The sequence below is a fragment of the Adelges cooleyi genome, unplaced genomic scaffold, assembly GCF_023614345.1.
Source record: "Adelges cooleyi isolate 19-005CV unplaced genomic scaffold, UGA_ACOO_1.1 ACOO_flye_CR_arks_rails_tigmint_CR_PRNA_40, whole genome shotgun sequence".
In the NCBI taxonomy this organism is placed as follows: domain Eukaryota; kingdom Metazoa; phylum Arthropoda; class Insecta; order Hemiptera; family Adelgidae; genus Adelges; species Adelges cooleyi.
In genome coordinates, this window is record NW_026096079.1 from 352,150 (window position 1) to 378,382 (window position 26,233).

At 31.4% G+C, this 26,233-nt stretch overlaps 2 protein-coding genes across 5 annotated transcripts in view; both read right to left on the reverse strand.

The window, feature by feature from the left end:
* Positions 1-9,016, reverse strand: part of LOC126841666 (uncharacterized) — a 46,748-nt gene extending 37,732 nt beyond the window's left edge. Inside the window, exons 1-15 of one of the 2 annotated variants that reach the window (XM_050578261.1) lie at positions 8,598-9,016; positions 8,082-8,507; positions 6,490-6,567; positions 6,312-6,407; positions 5,997-6,122; positions 5,667-5,931; positions 5,222-5,600; positions 4,846-4,969; positions 4,305-4,572; positions 3,280-3,910; positions 2,790-3,098; positions 2,244-2,367; positions 1,928-2,160; positions 445-768; positions 282-363 (exon numbers count right to left, since the gene is read on the reverse strand). In XM_050578261.1, the coding sequence (XP_050434218.1) occupies positions 282-363; positions 445-768; positions 1,928-2,160; positions 2,244-2,367; positions 2,790-3,098; positions 3,280-3,910; positions 4,305-4,572; positions 4,846-4,969; positions 5,222-5,600; positions 5,667-5,931; positions 5,997-6,122; positions 6,312-6,407; positions 6,490-6,567; positions 8,082-8,507; positions 8,598-8,636 (3,504 nt within the window). In that variant the 5' untranslated portion in view covers positions 8,637-9,016. Of the gene's footprint in view, positions 1-281; positions 364-444; positions 769-1,927; positions 2,161-2,243; positions 2,368-2,789; positions 3,099-3,279; positions 3,911-4,304; positions 4,573-4,845; positions 4,970-5,221; positions 5,601-5,666; positions 5,932-5,996; positions 6,123-6,311; positions 6,408-6,489; positions 6,568-8,081; positions 8,511-8,597 lie in introns of both variants that reach the window. The other variant, XM_050578260.1, reaches the window with a different exon arrangement.
* A 3,749-nt stretch (positions 9,017-12,765) lies between these two features.
* LOC126841663 (dual specificity protein phosphatase CDC14C-like) lies at positions 12,766-18,504 on the reverse strand. Of its 3 annotated transcripts, XM_050578255.1 has the most exons (13): positions 18,329-18,504; positions 17,965-18,254; positions 17,674-17,876; positions 17,530-17,613; positions 16,586-16,665; positions 16,329-16,461; positions 16,179-16,266; positions 15,748-16,104; positions 15,517-15,655; positions 15,213-15,447; positions 13,869-14,182; positions 13,626-13,728; positions 12,767-13,281 (listed from the first exon to the last, which is right to left on the reverse strand). In XM_050578255.1, the coding sequence occupies exons 2-12, from the start codon at positions 18,035-18,037 to the stop codon at positions 13,626-13,628; spliced, it is 1,809 nt and encodes a 602-aa protein (XP_050434212.1). In that variant the 5' UTR covers positions 18,038-18,254; positions 18,329-18,504; the 3' UTR covers positions 12,767-13,281. The 3 variants fall into 3 exon arrangements, with proteins under 3 accessions (XP_050434213.1, XP_050434211.1, XP_050434212.1); XM_050578256.1 differs by having other exon boundaries at positions 12,766-13,728; positions 17,965-18,217; XM_050578254.1 differs by having other exon boundaries at positions 12,766-13,728.
* Positions 18,505-26,233: the final 7,729 nt, after the last annotated feature.

Below are 26,233 nucleotides of genomic sequence, written 5' to 3' on the forward strand. Positions count from 1 at the left end.
ATTCATTTGTTTTTATATATATAATAAAAAGCGAACCGCTAGATCGCACCACTTGTATACATACATACATATATATATATATATGTATATTATATTTTAAAAAAACAACCGTTAGATCGCGCTACTTTCGTGACGCTATTTTGTGTCGTTTTTGAGCTGAGGGCCCGCGGCTATAGCATGTTCCATGCTAATAAAAGACTATTTTCGAATAATGCCCGAGTGTGAATTTATTATAGTTAATACAACAGGAAGACTTTAGGAATCAACCGTTAAATACTCACTTCGGTCATGTCTACTTGCAAAACCATATTAATAATGCCGGCAGACGAATGAGCAAACCTAAATCCTTCTCTCAAACGGATCCTAAAGCAAAACAATAAAATTAAAAAAACGGTTGACTTATTATGCGAATCGTAATTGATTTTATCCAAAGCGTTAGCATACTTTGTCAATATGGACAGAGTACGAGCCAACTGTTGTTGCTGTTGTTGTTGTTGCGATGTGCTGCTGTTATTGTGTTGGCTGTGTCCGCTGCTCCAAATCCATCGTCTGTGGTACAAATAACGTGACAGGGTTGTAGTTGTTGTCGGCGTGGTGCTTAGTCTTCCGTCGGAAATACCACGTTGGTTCAACTGTTGTCGTCCACTGTTGGCCGTAGGGTTTGGAAAATGGAAATTTGTGGTCACGGGCGAAGCGTTGATTATAGAATTGGGTTGAGTGCCATCCGGAAATATAACTGTGGTGAACTGCGAAGGCATCCGTTCGTATCTTTAAGACAATATAAAAACGTCAAACAAACTAACAAATTATTACAAACAATTTTTTTTTTTTATTAATATTGGCTATGTAATATCAATATAATACGGAACGGATCAGGCCAGCGTGCAATTAGAAACGGCGACAGGTTAGTTGTGTCTTCTACGAGACCAGTATCGTATTAGTACGGGGTACAGTCAAATTTTAAGCGTTATCTTAATAATAAAAACGTTGTGAAAATCTCCATTTTTTTGATATTATAAGTATTTTAATATTGAAAAAAGAAAAGAACACTACTAGAATCTTCTAAAGCAATAGAATAAGTAATTTTAATTGTTTTGATAGTTACTTTTTTTTTTATAAAAAAAAATCTGTTAATTAATAATAATAATGACGAAGATTAACTCAAGTTATTTTTGTCTAAAATGTGTAATTTTTAAGAAAAATTAAAGTGGATACAATTTTTCTCCATATATGTTTTTTTATCATTTTAAAAACAAAAGAGAAGTCACATTTAGCGAGTCAAACTTACTTTTAAATTTATTTACAAATTTTTCATTTACTTATTTAAAAAAAAATAAAAAAAATATTATCCTAAGAGTATATTTTGAATGCGATTCAACTAAATATACATATATCGCTTTAAATGGTGCAAGTAAAGGATAAATTTGTTTAGATATAGATACAAATATTTTATTAATAGAAATAAAAGAAATCAGACGATTGTATATATTTTTTTTTCTGAATTTAATTATTATACTCATAAAAATAAACCATAAAATATGGGAAGGCCTATGTAACGTTTTTGTAGATTGTAAAATTATACTAATTTAATTATTTGTGCCTACAAGTATTTTTGCAAAAAAATTGATTGAAAATGTTAGTAAAATATTTTGTAATATGGTGAGAAAATGTTTTCTCGTAAACAAACAAAGGTAGTGAAATAAACATCAAAAGTTTTTTTTTTACTTATTTGGTACATATTATTAGCAGGGTTGGTATAAAAATCTATATATTTTTTTTTTTGGTTTCAAAAATATTAAATTTAACGTAAGCGGCTTTCCTACACAAGTTGTCTGGGCTGTTATCACTATGCGAATCCAATCCATCCCCGTCGGTATTTACCGATATACTTTTTTTATTACAATTATTATTATTACACCGATAATACCTAATGAGAATCTTTTCCAATGGTTTGTCTAGTATTCTCACGTATTTCTTTGGTCGTTTGTTTTTTTTCAAGACGATCTTGCTGATTACGCTTTTCCTTCTGGCGTGAAGGTGACGATGTTCACCGTTACTTCCAGAATCGTCGTTCTTGCTGGTAGTAGTAGTTAAAACCGACGACGCTGTGGTCATTGTGGAATCCAATTGTTGAACACGTTTCTTCAGATCGTCTACAATCTAACATAATAATCACACGTCGACAATTCTTATAAAAACTAAAACTCGAATACAACGTTTACAACCGTAATATTTAAGTATACCTTATGATGGACAGTAGCCGGTACACAACTCTGAAACGCCACGTGTAACACCACGCAACAACAGCACGGAGGTCTCAATGTTACTCGAGCAATGCAAAATGATACGTTGCTAGTGTAAGTCTCGCTAAAATCACAAAAATAAAACAAACATGAATAAAAATACAATAAAATATAAGAAATAACAACCATTTTATATCAATTTATACTTGTAATCAAATCTGACAATGAGTGTAATTTAAATTGTTTATTTATTTTAATTTAAAATTTAAATAATTATTAAAAAAATAAAATTGTATTTAAATAAAAACTCAAATAGTAAATTTAATTTTTTTTTTTTTATTCTATTTGAACGCATTTAAATAACAAATAAAAATAACTTTAATAAATTTCAAACATCAACTAAATATGTTTTTTGTTTAAAACTATTATTTAAAATAAAATAATTATTTAAAAAGGAGGTATTTATAATCAGGTTCTTTGAAATTCAAATTGATTAATGTTATGATTTGTACTCATTGTGAATTAATATATAAATAATACAATTACTTTCTGTTTAAGCATTTCACGTAAGAATGATCGTCGATCAAAACAAACGTACACCATTGTTTGAGCATAGCAAACAATGATTCGGCAGCTTTGCGACAAGTAAGAGTCTGGTATCGGCCGTTGACCGTATTGGCTACGTGCAACCACCTAGGTAGAGGACGATCGTGTCTCAGCAATAACACGCCTCCGCCAATGCGATACGTGGAAAACCATCTGGGCCATTGTGCATCCGGATCCAACGTGCACACGGGTTTCCAAAAGTCGGCGTACTGTTGATGCTGATGGTCTGTGTAATTTTGTTGTTGATCACTTTGAAAAAAAAAAAATACGCATAATATGTACCAGATTAGGTTTTGAATTCGGTTTACTATGCAAATTAAAAAATGTTTCATGTTTTTTTTTTCTTTTTCAAATTCTCGATTATAAGCGTACTTAAAAAAATTACCCACGCTATTGATTAAGCATGTATCTAATTGTCTGAGAAACTCACTTCAATTTTACTTGTAGTTGCTGCTTTAACGCCGATGTTGTCGTGGTCGTTGGCAAATGATAAAACAACGGCATACCACTGCGCAGTGGACTCCGATTTGGTATGCCTGTGGGCGAAAGATTGGCGATAGTAGCGGCCGCTACTACAGTATTAGCCAAAAATTTGTTAGCGTCCGTTTTACTAGAGCTGTTCGGACTGCTCGGGCTTATGTTCAACGGGTCCCCCCTCTGGCCTTGTTGGTTGTCGAGAATTTGTTGTTCGTATTGTCTTGTTTGGCTAGAGCTGTTATAGTCAACCAAATGTCCCGTACTGGGCGAATACGTTTCAAGGTGCTTCACTAACAGGTCGGTTTGGCCGATGGAACGCATCGTAGACCAGAAACGGGTAATCAGAGCCTGTCTGTAATTGGATGTGACCGTAGAGTTGACGATCCCTCGATTAGCTATAGGAGTTCCGTTGTCCGCCAGCTGGACAGTAGCACTAGTGATTGTCGTAGAGAAAGGCGGAAACGTCACTGAGGAAGACGACGATGACAGTTGGTACTGACGTTGTTGAAACGATTGTGCCTGATTCTGGTTATGTGATTTCTTACTTCTGCTAGACGTTATATCGCGGAGAAACTCGTACGGACCTAAGGATGAGTAATTATACTTATTACTTTGTTATTTATTCTAAATAAACCCCAATTTGGATTTTAAAAATTAGTTCACATTCTAAAACGAAATATTTTCTCTGTGTTTGGATTCAATGTGGAGTGGAGTAGAATATTGCTTTTATTTTTTAGACCTGTGTATATTGTATTATACAACATAGAAAAACAAAATATAAGAAAGCGACCGAGTCGCAGCCCTGGATTCGACACTGTTAAATACTGAATACTGAATACTGAATAAATAATATTATATGAATGGTTTATCGAGTTTCGCTCAAAATTTAATGGAAATTGATAAGCAATAAAGATATACAGTACTGAAGACGATTGACCTGGTGTATACGAGTTACTTTGTTATGTGTATCCTACTAACCTTTTACTAAAATTACATAATGAATGTTTAAGCAGCTATCCGATTGTGAGGGTATTGGTATATGTGTAGACTGCGTGATGGACGCGGGCGGGGACTGCACCGTCGTCGAACCTTGTGACATGACTGGTCCGGCTAACGAACAACTTGGCGGCGGCCATTTCACGGTCAAATCGTACTCAATGTATATATGATTGGTCCACGGTAAGACAAATTTCAGCTGTAGCTTGGAATTCGTAGAGCTGCTACCGGCGTCTCTGAATTGTATATCCTGCGAAAGAAGAAACAATGAGTGTAACTTACGATGATAATTATTTAAATATAATTTATCAATTTGTGCACTGTAATTGAGTTTTAAAAGCGTAAGACTTTGCTGAACAAATATTACATCGTTTATTTCCATAAAATGCAACACAACATTAGTTCACCTCTAATTAGTTATCCGACAGATGGGAATTTAAATATAATTACACGCTATCGAGTATCTATAGCCCTTGTCATCTTTTGTCTTGCAAGACACAATTAAAATACATAATGTCCATACCTCTATGATGAATCCTTCACGCATACGACAACACACTACGTTGTCCAAGTGCGCTTGCATGTGGTCGTTTATTTGCCTTTTCGTTAATAGTTGTGTTTGTCGATTACCATAAAAATTCGAGTTTCTAAAAAATTACAAAAATAAATGATTTTTAATAACAAAATTGAAATTTTTCATTAGCAATAAACCATTTAACTTTGCGTGTAAATTAATATATGTTAAACAGACAAAACAATAACGTCTCCTTATATGTTTAGATTCTTTTTTTTTTTAGATTATTATTTAGGATTAGACATTTAGTTCTAAATAGTACATATATATATATATAGGTATGGACTTTGAATTTACATTATTAGTAAATAATACTACACATTACTTTACTGTCCATTCGCCGTGGCGTACGCGTGGTGGGGTGCAACTGAGATTCGACGTGTTGTTTGACGACATAGCGTTGGACGAGGCGATATCGTCTCCTTTTCTGAACGTCCACAAGACAAATTTTTCATGATAATAGTTCACGGTGGAATCGTCGTCGGTGTCGGGGAACGTGTTCAAATACGTGCCCATAGTGGCGGTGGCAATGAGTTGCATGAGCTCCGAATACGGCACGAGACCATGGCACGAATGCGGATGAAATTGACTGGAAACGTGCATAAACGAACAGGCGACGCCGATGCATCTCAATTGATTCAGCACCGAATCCAACACTTGAATGTCGGCCAAAGTGATCATTCCGTCAGTGATGACTATCAAGTCTGGAAATTATACTCGATTACAGCCAATCGAAATGCGATAGGTTAAGTTTTCGACGATAAACTCACTCGATATACTGGATCGGGGCAACAATCTCACGGCCAGCATTCCGTACCTAAGTGTGTTTATAAATCCAGAGTCGGGACTGTTGCTGTTGGTCATTGTTGTTATTTTCATATTTTTCTCCGCATTGCTGACTAAATTGTTTCGACGACTTCGGCTGGTTGCGCCAACACTCGTATGACCGTTTTGATTGCGGTCTTCACGACCAGGGTCGTTGGCGTCGTAGAAATCATCGTCCGACGACGATGACATGTTTTCGTCGTCGGAATTCTGTAAATGCAAAACAAATTGACACACTAGCGGAAAAGTCATAGTTTATTGCGTTTGTTGTTTACTGTATTTTTCCACGAAACTGTATTTGATTGGGCCACTGCGTTTTCCAATCGAGTCATTTCACATGAGATCATTTTGATAAATTCACTAAAATTGTGATTATTCACACGCCACCCTTGGACCAACACCTGAGAACAAACGACAAAAATTATATAAAGTAACAAATATATACATGTACAGTATTAGATAATATTAGGAACAAAATTATTAATACATACATAAAGTAAGACATTTTAATTGGTAGTTAATTATTCTTTTATATGCAATTTGAATTTTTCAATTTTTAAAATTACAAACTATATTTTAAACAGACTTACCTGCTGAGCCAGCGACGTGTAAAATGGCGTGTGCACTATAACGGTAACGTACACTTGTGGTTCGAATAGTATTTCGTGAGATCCTGGTATAATAAACTGTAATGCACAAAAAACCAAAATATTAATTCCTGCACAAATATCCTTTCGAGTTAAATACGAATACAAAACAAATACGTACAGGTCGTATGAAACCTTGGATGCTGCGTTGTAAGGCTACGATCATTTCGTCAAGCATCACATGGCCCCTTTGAATGTCCTGTGTATAATGAATTTGTTTTAATATTGTAAACATTGCAAAATCTGTAGTCGGCCTTGTAACATTTTTTTTCGCCCATAATCGTATGTCTTAAACGCCTTGTTTTCGAAATAAACGAATACTTGAGTGGTGATCAGAAAACGTTTATTGAACTGTTATATTTGTCTACTGATATAATATGTATATATGTACATTTTATGGTTTTTCAAACTTCAATCAAACATCGATTACAAAAGAAAACAAGTAACTACTGTTTTAAGCCTTTCTATGTATGAATATGCACCTTTATTTTTTTTTTAACTAATTTCCAAAGATTGTCAAGTATTTTTTTAAGTAACGAAAATTATTCCTGAAGCGTAATTTACACAAATAAACTTAATATGGTGATTTACTACTCGATTATACAAATCTAGCTGGCGAATGACTAGTAATTTCTAATTCCCTTCGGTTTTTTGTTAGTGTACATCATATTCTAATAAAAAAAAAAACGTACTACAGATGACAATACAATAATGGAAAATGTTATGATACAAGCGCACAACCAATAACGTTACAACAATACAAAGTTCAGACATTTAATACGAATGATAAATCTAATAATATCTCATAAGTTACAGCCGAGTCTCAATAACATTTATTTTATCAGAAACTTTATGTTTTACATACCATCCAATCAATAACACCAAGTGCTCAACTGTAGCCCATCAGATTTACCTCATTAGCGCCTCTAAGTCAACAAAATTAAATAGCCTAAAATGGGAAATCATTTTTTTTAATTTGCTGAGAAAATAATCACCATAAAAAAACAATGTTAATATAAATAAATAATTAGTAGTATTGTTATTATTATTTGATTTATTCAATGATAAATAATAAACGGCTAACAGCGGGTGATTTATTTTTTAATACAAACAGTTCAGTCAAGCGCTCTAACAAAAGTGTATACGAGGAATAAAAACACTGATAAAGCATTGACACTTTTAATTTATACAATTATTTTGTTTTGCAATTTTCTAATATTATTCTTCTATAATTTCAGTATTCACTTGGTAATTTCATTTTTCTTCTTTTTAACCTTCAGTTATTGAGACTCGACTGTATCTACATACGATGTGTATGATACATTACATTACATCACTACTTATGATGTTATGATCAAAACATCCCAGAACCACAAAAAAAAAATATTATATTAGTATTGCGAGATTTTTACAAATGACAAGTGTGATGTTAGTGTTAGGCGTATATACTAAATGAATTATGTTGTCTACTGTATTGAGAGGACGTTATACCACTTTTATTAGAGAGTTCGAAAAGAATAATTGGACATTTTTCACTTTTTCAAAAGAAAAATATATTTTTTTAAAGCATATTTAAAAAAAAAGCATCAAGACACATCATCTTCTTTCAGTTACGTAACAGGTCACGTTTTGAAACCGCTGTAGAACGAGTAAAGTGCTCCAATATAACGTCGTCTCGATATGCAAATGAAAATTAAATACACGAAAACCTACCACCGAACAGTTGGACGGACTCATATCCAAACAGTACACCATCGTGTACACAGACGTCAGGTAGTATACGCGGGTCAGCGAGTCCATGGTGAAAAAGCGATGATTGTCGTTGGGACCATTGCTGCGGTCAACGCGATTGGTAACGGCGGCGGCGGTCGTGTTGGCGTCGTCTCTGGGCACGAACGACACGATTTTACACAGTTCGGACGACAGCTCTTGGTCGGCCTGGTCCACGTCCACTTTGAGCACGCATCCCAGACGCTTGAGAAACCACATGACGCGCATGTCGGTGCCCATCAACTTTTCGTCGTCGATCAACACGTACACGCTGGCGGCCACCGGGTACGGCCTGTCGTCATGCGGGTGCGTCGGCGACGGCATCGGGTCGACCGTTTCGGGGTGTCCGTCGTCGCGCTGCTGCTGCTGCTGCTGAAAATCGGACAGAATAATTATCGTTTACAATATTTTCTATGATAATAATTTTGTTGCGTTTTGTGACGTTTGTTTTTTTTTTACCCGAAGTCGAGGCGCCGTTTCCGGGTCGGCGGCTATCATTTTTTTAAAAAAAAAATGTTTTCAAAAAAGATTTTTGTCAAAACGAAACGGACCGTCGTCCGGCAGAGACGTCATGATTGGGGACTTGTGTGCGATAATATTGTGCATCAACAAATTGGCGGCGACGGCGGCCGACGGTCGATGGCGATAACGGGCAAACGACGTTCCGCTTGTCCGGGCGAAGACAACATGCCGCGACCGGGTTAGGCGGCGACGGCGGCGGCCCGTGGGCAGTGCCGCTGACGGTTTTCGGAAATTTGCATATAATATCAATATTTATCGTTATTTACAAGACCCGACGACGGTTATAAGTCACGGTACGCGGTAAACACACACGATAACGACAACAACAAAAACAACACGATATATACCTATATAGTATATTATGTATTATTATCATTGTTATGTACATGTACGGTTTTTGCACGGTGCACGTGCCACGCTCGTTGGCGCCGCCGCCGCCGTCGTCGATTGGGCGCAACGGCTGTTATCATTGTACAGATAAGAGAAAAAAAACTGATAATAATTTTTTTTTTGATAAGAAAATTGCGACGCCAACGAGTCGTTGTGTAATACCTACGCAATTGTTATTGTGCCAAATCCCCCAACACGGCAGAGTGGATTGAAATATATTATTATTTAATTTAATTTAGCCTGTTCTGTGATTATACTGTAGGTCTACGGTATAATCAACAAAGCACTGTGTGGCCCCCGGGGGACAGAATAGACGGAAATCTATTCAAGCTGGGTATACCTACTCTGCGCAGTAGGAAAAATTAAAAACGAATAATTAAACTACGAAAAAAACCCACTATACATTGTATATTAAAAAGAAAAAACCGACATGAAACTATTTTGAGTGGCCGAAAAATAAGTTTACAGTTGATAATATTCTTAGTTGTTGTAGACAAATTTGACATGAGACAAAAATGCTTATAATCTGTTTTTTTCTCAATTTACATTTTTGGTACACTTTAAAACTAAACTTGATTATTATATCAAAACAGTTTCCTCAGATGTTGACAATTTCGGTGCTATAGCTAAACTTCTTTATGAACGAAATCTTATTGATATTTTTCCAAATGTATCTATTGCATTGATGTTATATCTGGCAATAATTTTAACAAACTGTGAAGCAGAACGGTAATTTTTTTCAAGGTTCATCGAAGGTAGGTTGGATGTGTCAACAATTATTATGTTTACTGAAAATAACAAATAAAAAAACGCTCATTCGAAGATTTTTCGGACACTTTTGCAACAAAGCCAAAAAAAAAAAAATGTTTTAAATAAACTATTATTTGTATTTTTATTATTAATTTTTTTTTTTTACTTACACTATTAAATGTTATTTATTAAGATATTATTTTTATAACATACCCACTATTGACGTTCAAATATTACTTTAAAATAATTATCAAGTACAAATTTTTTACATGTAATAAGTTTTTTTAATTTAATTTAAGGCCCTCCTTCCCAAAATTTCTTTCTTTTCTAACTACTAAACATAAGTATAGATATTAAAACATTTGAATGAACATGTAGATCTCTTTTGGTGTATTTGTGAATCTCGTTTAAATATTTAATTTCTATCCCCGTGTAAATATTACCTGTTTTTACTGTTATTTTGTATTATTGTTACCTATTATTTTTATTTTTACTCTGTGGTGAATTGGATCATTTTGTTAATTTAGGTTTAAATAGTAAATATGTTTTTAAATTGTAATTCTCTGATGACCAATTCATTATTATTATTATTATTATTATCATTATAAGACTTGCGCAGTGTGCTGTGTAGCAAACCTAATACTAAAAAAAAAGACTGTCATCAAATTATTTCCATTTTAAGAACTTGACAAAAAGAAATTACTTTTGATATTATATTAAATTTGTCGTTTTTATTTTTCTAGATAATTCTTCCTCTTTTTTTTTAATAGGTACCTACGAGTATTCTTTATAAAAAAAATGTTTGATTCTGTTTAAAATAGAATTACTTTAACTGTAGGTTCTCTCTATAGGTATTTTTTTAGATACATTAAATTTTACCTTAAACACAAGTATTTAAAAAATTCAAAATTTCTGAATGTTGGGTAACTAATATTTAAAAAAAAAAATCGACGAGAGAATCTAGAATATGAAGTTCTCATTATTTTAAGTGTGTAAAAAATTGTCTACGACTATTATACCTAGTCAATAATATTCGATGGAATTAGGTTTAGATGAAAAATTTGATTTCAAGAATGCTGCGATAATCCGATTAATAATAAATTAACTACCAAGAGAGAAAAAAAAGAGTGCTATAATTATATTGAACTAATTAGACAAAACGGTTAAATCTTTAAATATTATGATTTTGCAAAACATGACCTATACCGAACGCCTTAACAAATAGAGGGTATGACGTCCTCTTGAGTATCTTAACAATGTATAGAATACCTAAATAAAATGAAAATCAATTTGTTATAACGTTGAAGCAAGTCTATAGTTAAAAAAATTGTACCTAAAAGGCATATTTTTGGGGCAAAAAAAAAATATACTTTGATCTATATAGCAATTAGCAAATTTTTTTATAACTCACTTAGATCAATTCTTACACTAATAATACAATGCAATTATTGCAAACATATTTATTTGCCTTTACCATGGTAAAAACAATGACTGTAACACCTATACCCATATAGGTACACAATTACACGATTATTATGTGCATGTGCCAATTGTCGCATATTGTATACTATAATATAATAATAACAACATACATTAGTCGGTCGTTGACATGACATTATCGCCCACCATTGAAAAAAAACAAAACTCCTACCACAATGTCCGGATAATATTATTATTTATTCTACACACGGTAAACGTATGATTTTATTAATATTATAATATATAGTAATAGTTAATACTACACATACACACATATATTATATATGCAGAGGGTCATTCCACGTGAAATCACCTAATGGGTGTGCGACTATACTTCAAAAATGTTTGAAATTTTTATCATACATTCTTTATAGGTCCTTGTTTTATTTAATTTTTAATATTTTTTTTTGGCCCAGGTAGGTCAATTTTAAAAAAAAAAATATCCAAAAACACCTCATGTTCCCGAAGTTATGTTCTTATTTAAATGTGAATTGTGTATATTTCCGATAAGTGTAAATCGTAAAATTTGAACGCTTACCACTGACGTTAGAACAATTTCTCCATCGCCAAACTTTTACCAGATGTTCTACTCACTTATAAGTAAGTATTGCGTGAATTTGGAAAATTTTCGTTCAGTCACTTTTTAACTTTTTAATTTGACAATAGTGTAGTAGAAGTTTTCACTGGTTGAAAACCGGTTTTGAAAGACTGTTTTTAAAGCTATGAGCTTAAAAGTTAACACGGGAGAGAAAGTGCACGCAGATAAAAAAAAAAAATACCACACTTCACCTTTCCACTTAGGTACCATAAATTCAAAACTTCAATAATTTCAAAAATAGTTATCCAAAACTCGTTATCGACCAGTCAACCAGTTTTTAGTTCATTATTTTCAATTAAAAAAGATAATGAAACGTGTGCGTTACCGTTTAGGCTTCAAACTGATAGATAATACACATTTATAGAAAATGATAACTTAAATATCAGAATTGGAGACTTCAATCAATAAACAAAATAAAACCATTGATTGTAAGCAATTATCAAATGACCATTAAAATGTCTAATATTTGCCTTTTGTTGAGAATAGTTTTTAAGAGTAGGTATTAATTTATTACTGTAACTCGTACCTAATGTGTAACCCCTTATATGGTCATGTTGAATTTGTTATTCAAATTCTTAAATTAAACATACCTAATTTATCGAATTATAACAAACAGTTAATTAAAACAAAAACATAATGTAACCCACAGACAATAATCAAGCACATCAATGTTAAGTACTAAAAGTATTGATACACTAAAAATTTAACAACGACCACGATGTAATGATAATATGTTAACGTAAAGTTTATTCAAAACATTGTTTTTCTTTTTTTAAAAATATTGTTCTTACTATTGTCTCGAACTATAATTATTATTATTTTGTTTTATAAAAAAACATTGATAACTAATTTTACAATCTAAATACACAATACATTTTTATTATAATTATACAAAAATTATTGTTTACCGTTAATTTCATACGCACTAAATTAGAATTCTTAAAAAATTCTAAAAACTAGTTTAACAATAGAAGATAATAAAACTATATTCTAAACAAAGTAATCGACAATGGCAATAATAAATATAATTAATGTAACACGACACACAGGATTACGTCAAAAATGATTCTCGACACAAGTTAAAAGAATTATTATCCAGATAAATACAATAATAAAATTTTAAAAAAATTTTTAAGCTTTTTTAAGTCAGTAAGTTAATCTGTTTTGACTAGATATAACATAAATTAATCAATACTTTAAGTGACCGTGATAACACGATTAAAAACTAATAGTTAGTTGTAGTACGGGACGACGTAACACTTTTAAATAGCGCAATAAGTGAAATTATTACTAATAGTTACATTGTCGTTTCTAGAAACAGTTTAAGCAGTCATCGTTTCCTACTAAGGAGGCGATTACCTCGATGGATTCGATACCTGGGATGGGTCGCCTAAAGTTATTACACTATAAAAACATACATACATCAATCAATAATAAAAACACACAATTAACAAGACAGGAAAAAAACAATCTATGTACACAGTGGTAGCCTTAAAAATAATAGTTAAATAAAAAAAGGAAATATTATTTGAAAACAATATAAAAAGTATTAAAGATAAAAAATTATGTTAGCAGCACGGTGATTAGTAAACGCACGGTGAAGTAATAATGATAAAAAACGACAAACTACTAATATTACGAGGAGTTTTCGTAAGGTCGAAGAAGAGGTCTGTCGAACCGTACGAAACGCGGAAACAATTTTTGGGTATTAAAAAAGTTTAAAAAACAGTTTAAAAAATTCCAAAGACCTATTTGGCGACGCCGGTCTGGTGGCGCAACCGTCGTGACATGCGAGCTGTTGATGCGACGGTGTCTAGTGCATATGAAGGTTTCGCATCATCGTTCAAGACCCTGGAATATGTAAATATAATAATTTATTTTCGGTCATAAAATATTTGAAACAACACCTTTGGTGATTTTCAATCACATTTAAATGAATATTTTGAACGAACAATAATAACGTCATAACGTCATAACAAATTTTTACTAACGTTGTCGGCTTTGCTACAGCAGTTGACGTCCTGGACAAACGATTATTGGCCTTAGCCTCATTCTTCGCGACGCTGGAAGATTTTGAATTACTACTTTTGGCTATCGTCATCGTGATCGAGGAAGACACTTTGTTTTTACCGGTGACGACACCGGCAATCGAAGCGCACCGAGCGAGCTTCGTAGGAGTGGTGATTTTCCGCTTGGAATTGTCATTTTTTATGAATATCGTAGCTTGACGTTGATTCGAGTCGCTCTGGACGTCGCTTATCTTCATTTTTTTCTTGACTGTCGACAAACTTTGGCATTGACTGATCTGTAATGAAAACAGTACGGTTGATCTCCATATCAAAACCCAGGTTAAGAGGGGGGGGGGGGGCTAAGAAAACTTAGACCAGGCCCCCCACCCAAAAAGGGCCTCAGATAAATGTTGGGACTTAAATTTTTTTAAATTATAGTTCCAAGTTAAGAAAAAAACGACATGAAACTTTTTTAAGTGGCCGAAAAGATTACAGTTGATACATTCTTAGTTATTAGACAAATTTGATTCACGACAGGATTTGATTTGACAGGAGACTAAATGCTTATAATCTGTTTTTTTCTCAATTTACATTTTTGGTACACTTTAAAACTAAACTTGATTATTATTTAAAAACAGTTTCCTCAGATGTTGACAATTTCGGTGCTATAGCTAAACTTCTTTATGAACGAAATCTTATTGATATTTTTCCAAATGTATTTATTGCATTGATGTTATATCTGGCAATACTTTTAACAAATTGTGAAGCAGAACGCTAATTTTTTTTTAAGGTTGGCTCTAATTAAAAATGTTTACTGAAAATGACAAACAAAAAACCGCTTATTCGAGGATTTTTTGAACACTTTTGCATCAAACAAAGCCAAAAAAAAATGTTTTAAATAAACCATTATTTGTATTTTTATTATTAATTTTTTTTTTTTTACTTACACTATTAAATTGTATTTATTAAGATATTATTTTTATAACATACCTACTATCGACGTTCAAATATTATTTTAAAATAATTATCAAGTACAAATTTCTACATGTAATAAGTTTTTTTAATTTAATTTAGGGCCCCCCTTCCCAAAATTTCTACTAAATGTAAGTATAGATATTGCACGTATAAAAACATTTTTTTAACACTTAAGTTTGAGAAAATACAAATTTTGTTTACAAAAAAATGAATGTCAACGCGGTCTGATAATATTTTGTTCAAATAAAAAGAACGCATCCGTTTTTGAACACGTTCTTTCCAAACACCGGTCATAGTTACAAGATTGTGCTGTAGCAAATTGATACTGATAAAATACAATATTTAAATTACCTTATCAGTTTGAGTACATTCTAATGTGTTGTTAACGCAATCTATTTGATTAGGTTCGTCGCTACCGGAACTCAATGCAGACGGAGCAGGGGCATCTACAAACGTATAAAAATTGGAAGCGGAGGTGTGTCTTTCGAGGCTGTTTACTCCGTTGGCGAACCGTTTGTATTTACCGACTGAATCTTTTATTCTCTGCCGCCACAGTTCACCCGCCTCTCTTAGGTAATTTTGTTTTCTACATAGTTGAAACAATAATGAGATGAACATTTTATGCTATTTTCGGTATTTGGTCATCGTCGCTTACTTGACCAGCCATTCTTGTTGTGCACCAATTATGGAGCCCGGACGACATATTCGTATCCACGCTATAGCTTCTTCGGCCGTAAATGACCAGTGTTTCACGATATAAGAAGCTATCAAGCAGCCTGTCCTTCCCAATCCGGCTGTTATAGGTAAACGAATTAAATTAATACATTTTGTGGCTACAGAAGAAGAAAAAAAAGGAAAGTGTTTTAAACAGTATCAGGGATATTACCTTTACAGTGGACGGCTACGGCTCCCTTAGTGGCTCTGCATATTCCATTTTCTACTGAACTGTTTGATGTTGAAAATTGGCTATCGATATCTTGTGGGTCCGTTTTTTCGGGCGTACATTCTTCATTAGGAAAATCGTCTAAAAATTCCTCACAAAGGTTCAGAAATTGTGAAAGAATAGCGTCCGAAGGTGGAGTGCCGTCAGGGAAAAACATGTCCGTATGATCGATGTTGCCGGCCGCTACAAAAGTGCTTTTAGCGTCGTACGTTCTTTTATTGTTTAATCTGACCACGTGTTTGACGTTGTTGTCCAAGAAGTACTGAAAATAATAAGCCGGAGAATGTATGTGGTATCCAGCTAAAACAAAAAAAAAAAAACAAATTTTACGCTTGATAATAGTAAAATATTAATTGACATTAAAACAAAATTACATTTGTCAATATACTCTCTAGAATGCGGAGACGAAAAGGCCAACAGTGTACCAGGCACGATCCAATTGATATCGCCGTCCTTGACAGTCTGGAAACATAAAAAAAATAATAAATTATGAATAGTGACGTACTAACAAACCGTGAACTAACCTCTAATTTCTCGTATTCGTCCAAATCGAAATCGTCAAAGTCAAAAAATCCGTACCACTTTGCTTTGTACAGCGCGTTAACGCAATCTTCCACTGTAATAATAAATTCTGTGTCTTTCAATAGAGACGCATCTCTATATATAAATAAAAAAAAAATAATATTACAAATTTGAATAAAATTTCATAGTTATTTTTCAATAAATTATAAAATAATAAATTTAATTATTTTGAACTTGATTGTCATCAATTATTGTGTACCTAAATTGCATGTATCGTAACAATGAGTTATGCGACAGAGTTGTATATGCTTGGCGAGCTGTCCAGTCATGTTCAATAATCTACAAAAACAAAATTGCAAATAAACATTGAGCCTGTAAAATTTAGGCATTAGTTTTGGTTAAATTAAGTCATTAATCATTAACTAGTATTATGTCATTTCATTAGTGCTTGTAGTCATTGTTACCAGAACAACGTTTTGGATGGACTAAAAGAATTGTTAACTAAAAGCAACTAAAACCAGATTTAAATTTCATTTCATTTTTTAAAGAACAGTTTTGTTTTCTTGAATACAATTTAAATGTAAATGGTTTTTTTTAAAGTTTTATCTAATATATATTCAATGTCAAATACTTAGAAAACTCATAAAATCAAGTCATAAAAAATAAATTTAACCCTTTTCTACAGATTTTAAAATATTGTTTTTGAATTAAGAGTTTGATCATTACTCTGACATTGTTGAGAATTTGTAATTGAAAATAGTATAATAACATCTCATACATTGTAAGCCATTATTTTAAGTTTCACTTATTGTGCAGTGAGAAATTTTAAATGTAACAATATTTTACACCTATTTTTTACTGGTTTACTAGAATTATGATTAAGGGCAAACCTCTCAATAATAAATCCAAAACTCTGAAAGAAACAAATAGCAGCGGGATGAAAAGCAAAGATCATATTTTCTATAATACCGTTGTAAATGCGCATTTTCAATAGTATCAATATTACATATTTTATACTATTTATAAAAAACTGAAAAGTACACTTTACAGTAGTAATTTTTTATGCTTGATGTTTTTGGGTTAGTCTAAAAGAAAATCTGAATAAGAGTGACATACGTGAAAAAATTACTTAAAAACATCTAATTAGGAATTCGTTTAGACGATCGACAAAAGTTTGTTGGATTGTATCATTAATACACTCACCATGTAAGCGCAAATCAAAACTGCCGCGTTTGCTCTTTTCTTAGGGTCAAATCCGCTGGTGCAATGTATTACTTTTTTTTGTTGCTAATTAAAAAAACAAATTATTATTTTTTTTTTTTGTTAAATTGTCTTAACGATACTCACATTTAATTTTTGACGAACAATAGTAAAATAACGATAAACCATAGCCAAGTTCAAAGGTCCGAAATCATTGTAAAAATTTTCATAGACTAATGTATCGTCAATGTTCAGATAGACTAAATTGTGTTCGTTTTTCCACGGAACCGACGGTTGCAGCGGTGATTTATTTTGTACGCCAACCGACAATGTAGCGAAATACAGCTGATCTGTTCATACAAAAAAAAGTTTGTATGTGATGGTACTTATCAAACACATTTTATGCAACAAAAAAACTATTTTGTTGTTCTGACTCACCTTTGATGAATTCCGACCATTCGGTCACCAATAAACCACTGACTTCTTTTTCGGTCATTGTATCGCCAGACATCGAACGACGGCTTTATCAAGTTGTAGTTAACAAAATATTGCCAATCGATAGCAGAATTTTTATGTGACAATGTATGACGATCATCCTACACTACAGTGATCTTGCATGCCCACACATTGTAAGATGTCATTTGTAACGCCCACACAAACTGTTTTACTGCGAGTTGGTCTGTCTGTTAATCTACCATTAGAAGGTGTGGTCCGAGACCGAATGTTTACTATTATACAGGTATTGTTTAAGATTAAAACAAATTTATGCTATTCAATTGCGTTTTCAACGGTTTTACATTACCTACTACGGTTCTCCACGATGAGCCAATGTAGTAGAACGTACAGGCGAAAATGTGAACATATTTTTTTTTTTTAATTTTATTTCTCTACCTGTGTTAATCTTTGAACGTAATAGAAACTATATAGTCGTCGACTTAAGTCGTTGGATTCCAAACGACCACAGCTCAAAACAACAGAATAACATTATTATCAGATTTCGCGCTTATCACAAGTCGCAACCACCAAAAAGGTTGTTTACTTGCCGCATCGGCATTTGATAACGACAGACCAGTAACGCGGTAACTGGTTAATTGCACGTAGATATTATTATTATTATATAGGTACCCAGGTATTATGTTATTTTCCTCTATTGTATTATTTAGAAAAATCTCTGTCGATTATTAGTGTCAAATGTCAATAAGAATATTAATAAAATAAGTAATAATTAACATACGCAATACAAGTATATAAGTATAGTAATATACCTACTATAAGTAATGAATAATATTGTGATCGGCGTTGAAAAACTGTAAAAATAAAATTTCGATTATGAAAATCTGTTTTTTGATTTTTGTTTTGGTAATAGTTAATTTGTGACAGGTTGTGAAGAAATGGTAATGTAAAATATACTAGAAAATTACGCTGAACTAATTTTGGTGGTACCTCTTTATTTTTTATAAGACGGGCTAAAATCATAGACCTAATATGAACCTTCTTATTAGGTCTATGGCTAAAATCTATGTCAATACAATTTTGTTGTATTGTCACTCATCACCTAACGAGTTAAGTGTAAAGTTTTTTTATTTAATAATTTTATTTTTATTACAACGTAAGTAAGTATTTTATTAATAAAATGAATAAGTAGAATAAAATAGAAAATTATAAATATATTATTATAGAATAATATACTATACTTAATATAATATTTTCTAATATATTATACATTATAAAGACCGTAACATAAAATTTATAGGTAATTATTTAATAAAAAATTATAAATGAGATTTTAATAAACAGTGAATATTTACAAAATTAATAGATTACAAAATTAGGAAAAAAACATTTGGGCTGTAACAAAACCAAAAAAAAATTGTTTTTGTTGATTAGGTGTGATTATTTATATATTGTACTTAAGTAATAAAATTGTATCTATTTCTATTAAATTTGAAGCATAGAGAAGTGCGTAACGCAATACTGTAAGACGCTCATGGACCGTAGTTCAAATCCGTTTAATCAGAAAAATGTTTTAAGTTCATCAATGTTTTTCTTTCATGTTATTTCTTTGTGTGATTAAATTTAAATAGTTTACAACTACATAATGTAATTGATATATAAATAAAATAAAAAAAAAATAGAAGAATAGAAACGTAAGAAAAATAAATTAGAGTTTGATTCCAATTTACCCAAAAAAAAAAACTTCTGTAACATTTAAGGTATGCTTCACACACATGGCGGAACAACAAAAAGTTATATGAAAAGCGCCATAAGGCCAAAAAATAAGACTGGAACCAACTTGTACCAAGTACCATCTACGAGTGCAGTGTTCATAAATCAGTGAGAATCTCAAAGAGAGAAGTGAGAGAAAATTATTTTTAATTATCTTAGTAAAAATGTCATATACCTAAGTAATATACCTATTTCATTACATAATTAAAACACAGCTAATCAGTATTATTCTTTTACTTATTTCCTAGGTATTGTTGTTGCTAGGATAGTTCAAAATATATGTTGTTTATTAGAAATTGTTTGAATAATATTTTGATAATTTTTAAATGTATATGTTTTTACTACAATTAAAATACATTTTTTTTCACAATTAAATAAGAACTCAAAGAGAATATAGCTATTACTGAAGACATGGAGTGTTATGATCACATATATATATATATATATATAGGCCATCCAATTATCTGGCAGATACAACAATGGTTCAGTCGCTTATAACGAGGTTAGAGATTGTCTTTCAACTTTACTAGACCATTTATTTTAGTAAGATTTAAATTTTGATCTACCAAAAAAGTGTTGGAACCTTAAAAAAAAAAATCCAGTGTAAAGTATATTTAATGGTCAAATAATTTTTCTGTCTTCCTACAATATCTTACTCTTAAGAAAAATTTACTCTCTTGTGCTTAATGAATCACCCTGTATGCTACCGATATCCAAAAAACTACCGTTTCTTCCAGAAGATTTTTTTTTATTTCGATTGTTCTCTGTTGTTTTTTTTTTCTATGAAATATAAACATTTTCAAAAGTCTGTTGTCAACACTATTAAGGACCCTACTTGCAAAAATGTCTAAGTCCCAAACCACAGAATAGTTATTTTTAGCAGTGAACACATGCGTTATAAAAAAAATGCTCACACCTCATAGTCAGATCACCATTTTTCTGTTATTTAATTGGAAATTTTATAATAGTGTTAAACAATCAACGAAGATATTTTTTTCAATAAAGATATGCACTACATTTTTACAACGTTTTTTTTAAGTTAATATATAATCACCAATGTGAAATAATTTTTGAAGATGGCAGGGACTAAATAATATTATATTATTGTTATTCAATCGTTAACCGGCTCGTCATTATCAAACGCTCCTTAATTTAATTAAACAATTAATTATCACACAAAGTGCAGAATAAGATATAATATGCTAATTTAACACCTAAATAAATGCATTTAGACTCTTATTTTTATAGCACCTATACTGTTTTGTACACTTATCTGGCATTAATCGTCACGAAATAATTCCATGTCGTCAGATATTCCGTATTTTTATTTTTGCGTTTATATTGAAACATTGAAATAAACCTATCTGATATATTTTTAGAAATAACTAAAGAATAGAAATATTTTGAATAATAATTACTATATTAGCTCTTACAATATTTATAGGTAAAAAAAAATGTTTGAAAAAGGGAATGTTGTATAAGGGGCAACACTGTACTTACTAGATAACCTAGATAATCATCACTACTACAATGTAGCACGTAGTCTTAAAAATGTTAATTGTTTCTTGTGTTGCTTGGTTTATTTTAAATCTTCTATATATTCTACTGTGTCACAGTGTTTGTAACAAAACTCCTCCGAAACGGCTTGACCGATTCTTATGAAATTTTGTGTGTATATTCAGTAGGTCTGAGAATAGGTCGTAAACTATTAAAACAATTAAATCTATATAATATTATAGCCCATAATTCCATTAGACGGTGCTGTTAGCAAAATATGATTTCTGATTAGCCAGTGCTTTTGGCCGATGGACGTATTGTAAAATAGGTAGTACACTATAGAATAGAGTATCATCAAGCAGACTAACCTTAAAGCAGCCGTCTCTCAAGTAGTAATTAAGAAGCTTTTCGATGATGTTAAATAATGCAGTTCCCGGATCATCAGGTGTAACTTCAATGAGTGGGTTTTTAAATATTAGTCGATTTTCTAACTTTAAAATTAATTCAAAATTATAAAAAATGTATAGGAAATAATATACATTGTGCAGTGGCGATTGATACCCACCCTGTACTTCGACATTATTATTAATAATTGTTTTAATAGGTTTGAGAATTGACAAGTTAATTAACGTGTGCACGAGAAAAATTACAAAAAAATAAACTGACAATTATAAAAAAAACAACTAACTGAAATAATAATTGACTAATTAGTTCCACTGGAACTTCTAGTACGTCTGGATTTATTCCTCAATAAAAAGGGGATTTCCTTAATAAAAAAAAATAGCTTATGGGAGTTAATTCCTGTCCTTAGGACAACGAGGCCTATCATTAATATGACAGTCACAGCATGAATAATATTGGATAATAATTGTCTTTCTACTGTGAGTAATCTGTCTTTGAATGTACCAATAATAAGATAAACGTGAAGGTCGTCCTGGCCTCCAATACTTTTTCTAAAGTTTTGTTCTTTCGTCTCTAACTCCATTAATTTCGGTGTCAAATATGTGGTTTTGATAAGTCTTCGGATGTTCGATAATATTTTTTATCTGACATTGTAACTGTTTTGGTGGCACATAGAAGCACACGGATCTGCAAAATAAAATTTGAATTCGGGTTAGTGTCAAATGTAAAAGTGGGTAAAAAATATCAAAATAAACAAATATTAATATCATATCTACATCTTTGGTAATATAAATAGAAAATAAAACCGAAAAAGCGGGCAGTACTTGGTCATGATGAATGTTGAAAGACATATCGTCCATCACTCGTTTATTATAATTTTCTTCTTTAGAATATACAAAATAAGCGTTGGACATATTCGGTGGTGTATGTTGAAATACATGCGACCGATTTCACGCAATACAATAGTAAGGTCGATTGTAATAATGATATTAGTTAATGATCAGAATAATGCTTCTAAGTTCAAAATAAAGTCAAATCAGTACAAAAAAGTACATTTTTTTAAAATTTAAGTACATTTTGAGTCCATAAACACACAAAAAAATAGTTAATTCGTTGTAAAGCCAACACCTTTTCAGCTCTGCATTGAAGCAAACAAAATATATTTGAAACAGTTTTGTTTTCTTTTTCTAACATTATTTTAAATAAATATTGATCACAAGTCGCCAACATACCTGTCCATTTTGTGATGTTCAAGGCGAAATAAATATGAAAAAAAATCATTAAATAAATAAGTTATTACAGTGTATATAATAAATGTATCATAATATCATTAAAATTCGTTAAATTATGTAGTTTAATGTATCTAAGGTGACAGATCTAATAATTTTTTTAAATATCTAAATTCAAAAAAATAATAAAAATAAAAATTTATCCTTTTTCAAGAGTTAAATAAAATACAATAATCGAATGAAATTGCAAATCAAAATATTTATAGTTTTTACTGATTTAAATAACGAATAATTTTGTTTTTCAGTTAATTTTTAATTTTTAAATCAAATAAAAACTGACAAAAATATCAAATCAAATAAACTATTTGGAACGGTGCCTAAATAAAATTATATTTGCTTATTTTTATTTAAACATAATACAATATTTCAAAAAATTATTTTTTATAAAAATTTATCAGGTGTTATGTGAGGGTACAATGTTAAAATTACAAGTTATGATAGGTTAATTAATAAAAGAATATTAATGAAACTTAAAAATAAAATTTAGCCAAAACTAAAAACAATCTGCAACGGCGTAATTATATTTTAGAATCGACGTACCCAGTACAAGTAAACACCAATCGAAGCTTCCATTTTTAAAATAAATGATTATCAATTATCAATATGATTAATAGTTATACAAGAAGTTTAAAGTTAAACGGAAAAATTAACTGAGAATCAGTAATAGAGAGTTTTACACGTGGACACGGTAATAAAAAAATAGTAACGCTGTTAATGAATAGAATTTTTTCTAGCTGGTAATTCGTTTCATTTTCTTAAACAAGTTATGGTAAACAAATAGACAAATCGTCTAAGTTAGATTATTTAAAATACACGTGTTAAGATCAGGTCGGAAGGGAAATTGTCATCCTAATGGTGTTTATTTGGTAACTGTCTAACTGATGCTCAAAGTGATTTTCTTGTAAGTCCAAAATATCATGATATTATAGTTTATGTATATTTACTTGAGTTTACTACGGTTTTATTTCATTAACACTCCAATATATCGTTTGTGTGTACGAGAAATTATGTTGTCTTTTGTATGTAATTGAACACTAAAAATGGCTTAAATTAAAAAATAGGTTTTATTATCTAGAATGTTATTGGATCATTAACGTCGATGGCACTAGACAGAATGAAAATTATTAGAATAATAGAATGTAGATTTTCTGGAAATCTATTAGAACTGTTAACATTAACTTTGTATAACTGCACGTATAATCTATTTTGTAGTTTCTACATCGTTGAAATCATATACGAAACCCAGATCTTTAATGCAATTTTTAATGACTTTTTATAATGGTTTTCTTGAAACGTACGTTTTTACGGGTATTTTTCAAATATTGGGACTCGGATATCCAGTTGTTTTTTTTTTTAATTTTAACTGTGAAGAAGTAAACGTTTTCAACTTTTACACCCCCCCCCCCCCACCCCAAAGTACCAACTAGATACAATTTGTGATTTATAGAGTTGCTCTACTCGTAGGAATTGGTCTAGTATTAAAAAAGTTAAAAGTTAGAACGGAAGCGAAAGTGTGCGCAAATGAATGATAATTCTTTATTTTATGACTGGATCAAATCTCGTGAACATTTAACTTTATGATACTGCTCCTATACTATTATTAAAAAAACACAATTTTTAAAATCTCCATAAAAGGTTTTCAACCCACATAAATACAAAGAACACAGCTAATAATGATGAATTTTGCTTTTGTGGTTTTTTTTTTTAACTCCTTACTATTAAAAATACTATATAATTATATAGTAGCTATAGTTGCTCTTAAATGTGAGTTTCGGACCCTTAATAAACACATAACTGCGAAATAAAAATAACATTATCAAGATACATTTTTTATATGCATATTAATTGCATATTTTGGTCAACAAATATCTGATTTACTATCTGTCGAATGGCGAGTTTATGGAAAACAGAACCTGATCAATAAACGAAAAAGAGTAGTTCTTGTTAATCACCAGGATTTTATTGATGCACTAGGTGAATATTATATAAGCATATTACTTATTAATTTATGTCAGGCTGCACAAAAGTTTGATAATCTTCTATATAAATGACATTAAATTTACATCATGATTCTTCATCATCTTCTCGCCTCCCCTTCTCTTCTCGAAGTTTCTTTTTTTTATTATCTTTTTTTTTTAGGCGGTATCCCACGACACGTATTAGGTGCCTTATTTCTGTACGATTCAATGCACAAATAAGTCCGTATTTTCGTCCGTTCCGCCGGGTTTCCGGATTACATTTCTCGATTTGCTCAACAATAAAATTAAATGTTTGCCCTCGATCGTAAATGTTCGGGACAAACATGTGAACATTTTCTTCTTTTTGTATGTAATTGAACACTAAAAATGGCTTAAATTAAAAAATAGGTTTTATTATCTAGAATGTTATTGGATCATTAACGTCGATGGCACTAGACAGAATGAAAATTATTAGAATAATAGAATGTAGATTTTCTGGAAATCTATTAGAACTGTTAACATTAACTTTGTATAATTGCACGTATAATCTATTTTGTAGTTTCTACATCGTTGAAATCATATACGAAACCCAGATCTTTAATGCAATTTTTAATGACTTTTTATAATGGTTTTCTTGAAACGTACGTTTTTACGGGTATTTTTCAAATATTGGGACTCGGATATCCAGTTGTTTTTTTTCAAATTTTAACTGTGAAGAAGTAAACGTTTTCAACTTTTACACACCCCCCCCCCCACCCAAAGTACCAACTAGATAAAATTTGTGATTTATAGAGTTGCTCTACTCGTAGGAATTGGTCCAGTATTAAAAAAGTTAAAAATCAATAATAAAACCAATACATTCTCTGCTTCGCATCGAAACTAAAAGAATAATTCTATAGAGTCTGTTTGCTAATAAATGTTAGAGAAACTGTTGGGGCTACAATCCCGTAGTAGTAGTAGTAGTAGTAGTAGTGGTATATTGATGGCGCTTATATATATTTGCCGGCTGTTTAACCGCCCAAAAAGAATGGATATAGTTTATACATATAAACCAAAGCCAAACATCATCCACGACCGAACAGAAACCATACCGCATTGTTTTTGTCAAACGCGCGTGATTAGCTCAACTTCAGCTGTTCAAACGTAACACGTAGAAAAAAATACAAATGAAGTATTAGATCATGTTGCAGCATACACCAGCTATGAGATAGACCTTTATTACTTTTGCAACATCTTTATAATTTACTGTGATTTTACAGAAACGCGCGAAATAGTGTTTGAAAATTAAATTATGTTTTTCCTATTTGACCGCTGAAGTTTTATTATTAGTTTTAA